Source organism: Salmo salar, chromosome 15, assembly GCF_965601325.2.
Source record: "Salmo salar chromosome 15, fSalSal1, whole genome shotgun sequence".
NCBI lineage: Eukaryota > Metazoa > Chordata > Actinopteri > Salmoniformes > Salmonidae > Salmo > Salmo salar.
In genome coordinates this window covers 91,144,400-91,153,276 of record NC_138305.1, presented here as the reverse complement: position 1 = coordinate 91,153,276, position 8,877 = coordinate 91,144,400, and the positions used below count along the sequence as shown (strand labels likewise).

General features: G+C 40.4%; 1 protein-coding gene across 2 annotated transcripts in view; it reads left to right on the top strand.

The window, feature by feature from the left end:
• Nucleotides 1-6,701: 6,701 nt before the first annotated feature.
• LOC106572434 (IQ motif and SEC7 domain-containing protein 2) overlaps nucleotides 6,702-8,877 on the top strand; it is an 82,286-nt gene continuing 80,110 nt past the window's right edge. The window contains exon 1 of one of the 2 annotated variants that reach the window (XM_045696222.2): nucleotides 6,702-8,689. In XM_045696222.2, coding sequence (XP_045552178.2) covers nucleotides 8,208-8,689 — 482 coding nt within the window. In that variant the 5' untranslated portion in view covers nucleotides 6,702-8,207. The remainder of the gene's footprint in view (nucleotides 8,690-8,877) is intronic. The other variant, XM_082962150.1, reaches the window with a different exon arrangement.

Sequence of the window (8,877 nt, the reverse complement as noted above, 5' to 3'; positions counted from 1 at the left end):
GGAAGGGGTGGTATTGTATAGTAACATTCTTCTGACCATTCAATTGGAGAATGAAATAGATCCATGAGGTTGTTCTATGTATGGATTTGATTGTGATGACTTTCAGAGCAACGTGACTTTGACAGCCAGTTTGTGCTGTGTGCAATCTATATAATGTAAAGATATTTGTATGAAATAAATAACTAAATGCTATTGTATATGCAATATTGAATGGAGCCCTGATTAGTATTGTTGATACTGTGGAATATAATAATATATGTAACAGATATACTCAAAACATTTTAATCAATATGATATATTTGTGTTGTGATATTGGATACGTTTTCAGGGTATTATGCGCAAAATTCTATAAAAAAAATCTTACCAAAGTAATACATTATGCACATACAGTAGAGTCAAAAGTTTGGACACACCTACTCATTCAAGGGTTTTCTTTATTTTAACTATTTTGTACATTGCAGAATAGTAGTGAAGACATCAACACTATGAAATAACACATATGGAATCATGTAGTAACCAAAAAAGTGTTAAACAAATCCAAATATATTTTCGATTTTCGATTCTTCAAAGTAGCCACCCTTTGGCTTGATGACAGCTTTGCACACTCTTGGTATTCTCTCAACCAGCTTAATGAGGAATGCTTTTCCAACAGTCTTGAAGAACTTCCCACATATGTTGAGCACTTGTTGGCTGCTTTTCCTTCACTCTGCAGTCCAACTCATCCCAAAACATCTCAATTGGGTTGAGGTCGGGTTATTGTGGAGACCAGGTCATCTGATGCAGCACTCCATCACTCTCCTTCTTGGTCAAATAACCCTTACACAGCCTGCAGGTGTGTTGGGTCATTGTCCTGTTGAAAAACAAATGATAGTCCCACTAAGCGCAAACCAGACGGGATGGTGTATCGCTGCAGAATGCTGTGGAGCCAAGCTGGTTATGTGTGCACCAATCGGAGTTAAACAAAGCTAGCTAGATAGCCAATGAGCTGGGCTTTACGGGAGTATCCGGAAACCTTGTATCTGTTGTAAAATGTAGCTACTAACCTTGTTCGACAGCATGCCTTTTCCTTTTGGACAAAAATTATAAGAATATTCAGAGTTATGAAGTTATGAAAACTGGTTGTTTTGCAAATGTTGAATTTATAATATGGCTACTAATACTGGAAAAGCTAAATCAAAGTCCAAGTATACAGATTTGACGATATTCTTGCAGAATATGAATGCAAATGTCTCCACGATTTGCCCTAATGTACCTGGGTGACTTCACACTAAATGTTATGTAGTTCGCTCATACTTCAAGTATCTGTCTGAAACTTTGCACGTACACTGCTGCCATCTTGTGGACACCATCGGAATTACAACCAGAGTGATGACTGGAACAGGGACCTTTTTGTTCCATTTTAAAGATGGTGGTATAAAAAAAACGGTTGTTTTTTTCTTTGTATTTTCTTCTACCAGATCTATTGTGTTATATTCTCCTACATTCAATTCACATTTCCACAAACATCAAAGTGTTTCCTTTCAAATGGTACCAAGAATATGCATATCCTTGCTTCAGGCCCTGAGCTACAGGCAGTTAGATTTGGGTATGTCATTTAGGTGAAAATTGAAAAAAAGGGGGCTATCCCCAATTTTTGGGTTACTACATGATTCCATATGTGTTATTTCATAGTTTTGATGTCTTCACTATTATTCTACAATGTAGAAAATAGTGAAAATAAATATATCGGTGTCCAAATTTTTATATATATTTACATTGTCAAAAGTTTATTTCATGGAAGTAAGAACAAATACACTATCAATTGTAGTAAGTGTTGTGCCCTCCTACCCTGTGAGACCCAAGCATTGATCCAAATGAGGGGGAAAAAGTATTACCTTTCAGAAATACTTGCATCATGAATTTCAAGTTTATAAATTTTTTTCTTGAAAAGTAGCAATGGTATGAACATTTTGTGATAAGAAAACTGTTAAATTCTATAAAAATCACATAAAAAGTGTATTAAGAGTATTGACGTAATGGAAAATATTGGGTAATGGTATATTTTTCTCAAATAGTCATATTTTGTCTGAAATACCAAATTGAACAACTTGACCAATCCAAATGTTAGTACTTTGCTATCAAAAATGTATATTTTTGAAAACATCAACTATTTTGTGGGTTTTCTATGTAACATCTAACTTTAAGTAATATTTGGTTGATCTTTCTGGCTTAACTTGGAGAGATAACCTCCTATCTTGATTCTTTGCCATAAAGTTATTGGTCGTCAATGTCAGTAATCTGACATAAAAAAAAAATATATATTCATTTTTGTTCTTTTGAAGTGTAGAGGGAACAACATTACTCTTAAATTATTTGGTTGTCCATATTTGCAGAATTTGGAAGGGAAACAATCTCTCTAACATGTCAGTCCTTGCATTCATAGCCACGTCTCCAGCCCCATCCCTAAGCTGTTTACCTAAAAAAGGTGGCGGGGTGTCCGTTTTGTTGTTATTTGAACTGCAGATTGCCCCTTTAAGCCCTATGTTGCCTTTTTGCAACACTTGCAAAACTACCTCTAGCTCCGGCTCAGAATGTTTGTTTCTCAATTTCTTATTTAATATTTAAAGTCATGTACTTGCATGGATGGCTTACAACATATGCTTGTGTAGGGGACCAGTATGGTCTCAGACGAGTTGACAGTTTTCTTATGTTTCAGAGGCTACTGAAGCCCCAATAATCATACTGACACACAACAATACTACTAAGAGATACATCTGGGTCTAAGGAGATGCACTATGTAGTGTTTGACTAGATTGTTTGGTTTAGGACATGTACAGGATGCAATTTAGGAGACATTGCATATTTGCAACTGTGGGTCTCACAGGGTTAAGTGCCACTTACAGTTGCCTTGGTAACCAAACCATACTGAACCATTAAGCTGGCTCTTACTGTAAATATAGCATTGAATGAATGAGTAGTGGGTGTGTCATTATAGTCCTCCTGTCATGTCTAAAATGGTCAAATATCGACATATTTTTCCTGTCTATTGAGCTTCAGTAAAAACAATCAACGACTCTCCTGACGTTGAGTTATCTGAATTAATAAAGGGCACAATGTTAAATCAATATGTTATCGCTTTGCCAAACAATTGGCTGACAGTTGTGAGCCAGTTATGATGGCAGAGGCTCAAATATGATATTTTTGTAAAGATGTTTTTTTTAAATGTTCAGGTACTGAGATGTACTCGATAAACCAAGATATATTAAGTCCCTGATTGCTCCTTTGGGTCGCTGTCAATGAGAGTGTCTGCTAAATGATTGGAATGTAGTGTACATTTTGAGCGGCTTTACTGCAGGTGGTTGTATATAAAAGAAATTCTGTAAAACAGTTTTATATATATATATATATATATATATATATATATATATATATATCTCCATGTACATATATATATATACACTGAGTATAAAACACATTAAGAACATCTGCTCTTTCCATGACATAGATTGACCAGGTGTATCCAGGTGAAAGCTATGATCCCTTATTGATGTCACTTGTTAAATCCACTTCAATCAGTGTAGATGAAGGGGAGGAGACAGGTTAAAGAATGATTTTTAAGCCTTGAGACACTTTCGACACCTTGTACAGTCCAGGCCCCGATGAATTGAGCCTGTTCTGAGGACCAAAAGTATATACTGTATACACTGAGTGAACAAAACTTTAGGAACCTAATATTCCAAATATTGAGTTGCACACACTTTTTCCCTCAGAACATCCTCAATTTGAGAACTACAAGGTGTCAAAAGTGTTCCACAGGGATTCTGGGCTGGCCCATGTTGCCTCCAATGCTTCCCTCAGTTGTGTCAAGTTGGCTGGATGTCTTTTGGGTGGTGGACCATTCTTGATACACGTGGGAAACTGTGGAGCGGGAAAACCCCATCAGTGTTGCATTTCTTGACATACCGGTACGCCTGGCACCTACTACCATACCCCGTTCAAAGGCACTTCAATCTTTTCTTGCACTTCAATCTTTTCTTGCACATTCACCCTCTGAATAGCACACATACACAATCCATGTCTTATTGTCTCAAGGCATAAAATCTTTCTTTAACCTGTCTCCTCCCCTTCATCTACACTGATTAAAGTGGATTTAACAGGTGGCATCAATAAGGGATCATAGCTTTCAGCTGGATTCACCTGGTCAGTCTATGTTATGGAAAGAGCAGATGTTCTTAATGTTTTGTACACTCAGTGTATATTAAGATGGAGGACTGAAAACTAAATACAGGAAGACACACATTGCTTCAATGTACATCCCAGTCAAGTCGTTTGGAAATGGTGCTGTATGCATGGAAGTATGTTGTATACACAGAAGCACCTGGTGACCTACAGAAAAGGTGTGAGGGAAGCAACTACAGTATGTATTACCTAGATGTTGTCTAATTTTATATACCGTTTTTATATTCTTATTCTTATTCTCATTCTCATCCCAATCGTACAAAGCAGAGATGTCACATTAGAGATGGCACAGCACGTCTCTAGTATTAACCAGTGTATGACTACATTATTACACATCAGCATATGACTACCAGACCAAACCAGTCCAGTCTGGCTCAGTTTATTTTTCAGACTGTCATTGTTACTGTTGTAAGTTATGTTTTTGAATGCTTCTTTTTTTCATTTTCCTAAAGAAGATAATCGCCAATAAACTGTAAAAAAACATATAATAAACTGCTAATAAACTATTTATATTTATTGACATAGTTTTCTCAGCTATTTGGACAATACGTGTGTGTCTTTTAGAGAACAAGGTTCGTTGACAAAATGTTTTCTACTTAAAGCAGTAGATGGCAGCAACATTTTGTACTGCGGGTGAGGGTGAAAATGCATCTGTGAAAAACAACTTTGGCAGGGTGTGTGTGTGTGTGTGTGTGTGTGTGTGTTTGTGTGTTTGTGTGTTTGTGTGTGTGTTTGTTTATATCCATCTTATCTTAAGTATCACTGGAGGGCACTGCTTCAGAGCACTTAAGGACACTCGTCTCCTCTACCCTGTACTGGTGTTGACAGCCATCAAACCAACATCTCCAAAAACACCACTGAGTCAGAGAGTTGGGTGAGAGCCAGGACTGATAGAGGCTGACAAACAAATAAGGAGAGAATAAAGAAACTATCAGAAGAGAGCTGGAAATTAAGGATGGCATCGAGAGATGTATAGAGTGTGAGAAGAGAGATTGAAATGGAAGGTGAGAGATGTGGTTGTATAGAGTGTGTGAGAAGAGAGATTGAAATGGAAGGTGAGAGATGTGGTTGTACAGAGTGTGTGAGAAAAGAGATTGAAATGGAAGGTGAGAGATGTGGTTGTATAGAGGGAGTGAAAAAAGAAAGAGATGCCTGAATAGCTTCAGTGTAAGCGTGGCAGAGGGAGCACTCTGTATGGGAAATGTTTAGATGCGCCTGGATAGAGAATGTATAGACAAAGGGACTTTGTGTGTGTGTGACAGATGAGGATCATCTGATCTTTACGTAGCACATTAATGATTTACCAGGCTCTGTGGAAGAGCAGGGATTTCACTTCTCTCCATGTACTCTACTCACTGATCTAATATCAGGTTTTTTACTGTTAGTGTACAGGGTGTAAAATTGCCTCACCTGTAACACATGCACACAGGCATGCACATGCACAGGCATGCACATGCACACACTCACTCTCTCAATCTCTCTCTCTTTTTTTTCTCTCTGTGTCCCTTCTTTCTCTGCCTCTTCCACACACACACACACACACACACACACACACACACACACACACACACACCACACACACACACACACACACACACACACACACACACACACACACACACACACACACACACACACACACACACACACACACACACACACACACACACAGTTATTAGGACATGCCAATTTACACAAAGACCTTTATCAACCTGGCACTGGGATCTTAAAACAAAATGACAGTTAGGTAATCCTGTATTACTAAAAATATCATGGAACAGAGGTCCTTCAGATGGCTATTTTCTGCCATAGTCTGAGCTTCATTGAATTATTCAAGTATCATTATTCTGAAGTAAATGCACAGAGGGAGCCATAAGAGTAGGCAATATTACCAATAGTGACATATTACTGTAGGCCTAGTCTGGTAAAGACTAGAACCGTCTCATCAGCATAGCGTTCTGCAATTAAACTTGCTAATAACGTAGAACGCGCAGCGCGCGCTAGTTTTTCTCCAGTTGAGTCCAGCCTGGCCCTAGAGCCATATATACAGTATACGAATCATACTGTACGTATTTGTGTGCACTTCCAAGACTTAGGCCCGTAATATACAATGGTCTACTCTAGTCTAATGGTCTAGTTACGTTAGACCATGCAGCCTGGCCTCAGAGCCAAAGAATCAAGTGTGAAATGAATCGGCTTGAGGAAATTACTAACTTCCCTTCACCTCGGAGATTTTGGGAAATGCTTGCGAAGTGGAGTTACAGCAAACCAGTAGCCTAAGCTACAGGCTATAATATTAAAACCAATAAGAAAAACAATTTAACGGTTGGTAAAGCCATTGATGTTCGTTAAATGTATCATTACAGACAATCAATCAAAACGTTTTGGAAAAAATATACATTTTAAGTTGCCGATGCAATATAGAGTCTAGGCTACATGTCTATAACGATTGTGCAGTATACCTTGCGCGTCGCCACGGGAGCGCTCCTGAGCACCACGCGCGCTCAGGACAGTTCACAGATTTGCAAGGAGTCAATATCTTCGTTTATCTGTGCCACCACTAGTGCGAAGTTACCGCAACTGTAGTTGAAAATCGTTTGCTAAATGCACTTTATTTTTATCATAGGGGATTTTAGAAATTAGCAGAGGACTATTTTATTGGTTTCCCTGAAACGTCGCGACACAGGCAAGTGGAAACTCCTTATACCGATAAAGTATGTATATTGAAGACGTGTGAACTATTTTACATTTATATTATTATTCAGCTAACAATTTTATAAAAGAAACTGGACTGTCGAAAGATTTGTAGAGGACTCGATCGAGTAGGCAATTATCCGTTATGGATGCGTGACGTTGATCGCAGTGCGGTGATATACAAGGAACACTCGGGCAAAGCTGTAGCCTAAAAGCCAATCTCAGGCTCTTGGATGTGGTCTGTACAGGGCAGGGGTGAGGACTTGGACCTCAACTATGAAATGAATCAGTCGTCCAACGTCTTCATTTCCCCCCCCCCAAAGACACATCTAGTCATGGGGTGAAGAGGATGAGGTAGAGACTGCGGGATAGTCTGTATGGGAGGGAACATGGAATATTCTCTATTATATAATCTTTGACAAAAACTGCTTATTAGTGGGAGACCATTACAAGCCATTTTGCCTGACCCCTTTCCCCTTTCCCTTTTTAGCAGGAGAAACAGGCAACGTTTAGTGATCATTAATACTTTAGGAAATAATCAATGTATTTGCACCACAACACTTGGCTGTTGAGATCATAACACATCTCGACTGAAGTTAACAAGGAGAACACGGGTTTATGAAAAGTGCCACTGGTGTGTATTCTCTTTATTTGACTGATCTTTTATTACACAGTAACCCCCTATGTTTGCCTCTCCATAAGAGAGAATAATATTGAATTGTCAAGATGGCTAAGGTGCATTTATTGTTTCAGATTTCAACTATACCTCTCTGTCTCTTTTCTCTGCGATGATCCATCTCTCTTTTATTGTTTGATTTTGGTTGATCATCTGGAATAATGACACCTGCCACCCAAAGCCCTGGATTTCAATCCTCCAACATCCTTCAACATGCTGAATTTAAAGACACTAAGTATTCAGCTAACCCCACTCAGTTGTACCCCTTACTTGTTTTTCAACTTTGCACCGTTGTCTTGGTTTAGCAATCTCTTATGGACCTAGAACAATTGCAGCCAACCCCATCTTGCATTGTGATATTTGATATGTAATAATTAGAGAAACTATCGACACACTCTGTTGTGTCCCTTGACCTCTCTGAATCTCTGAAAGGCTTTTTGCGTAAAGTAGAAAGGGACAAAAACAATCTTCAAGTTCATCTTCTTCCAGCCCCCCTGTCCGTCCTCCCCTCTCCCCCCCCACTCATCAGGGCTGGTGGGGGGGTGGGATCTGGAGCTCCAGGGTCGTAGCGGCGGAGGTGGTGGTACCCTGGAGCCTCCCTGGAGCAAGGCCTCCCACCATGGAGACCAGCCCCGAGAGCCCCAACCGTGCCGTGGAGTACCTCTTAGAGCTCAACAACATCATCGAGAGCCAGGCCAAGCTCCTGGAGACACAGCGGCGGCGCATCGAGGAGCTGGAAGGCCAGCTGGACCGAGTCAGCCAGGAGAACCAGGACCTGAGGCTGGAAAGACCCACTCCTCCACGAGCCCCGGAGCTCCCCGAACAGAACCATACCAACACCAACCACAGAGCAGAGAAGCCCCTCTCCCTGCCCATCCACCCTGGCAGCAGTAGTGGAGGTAATGGCAGCACCACCAGCCCTGTCGCCATCCCGTCCCCCGCGGTGGTGGTGCCCCCTGCAGGGCCGAGCCGGGAGAGACGTACCCACACCAGGCTGACCCGGGGCATGTCCTGTGGCTCGAACCCAGCCGAGAGGGAGCAGCGGGAGAGACTGGAACACACAGACAGCTCCGATACCAACAGCTCCACCATCCGCAGAAAGTGAGTTATGTTACAATGTGTCTTTGGTTCTCTCTCGTATAATTCCCATGTTTTCCCCCCAGTGCTTTCTTTCCATGGCCCATGGAAGCATGGGTTGCTTCACTTGCTTGATGGCTATGGTGTTATGATCCTATTCCCTGACTGAAGTAAAACATTGTCACTAGTTGTCACTGTTTCTTGATGGTAGT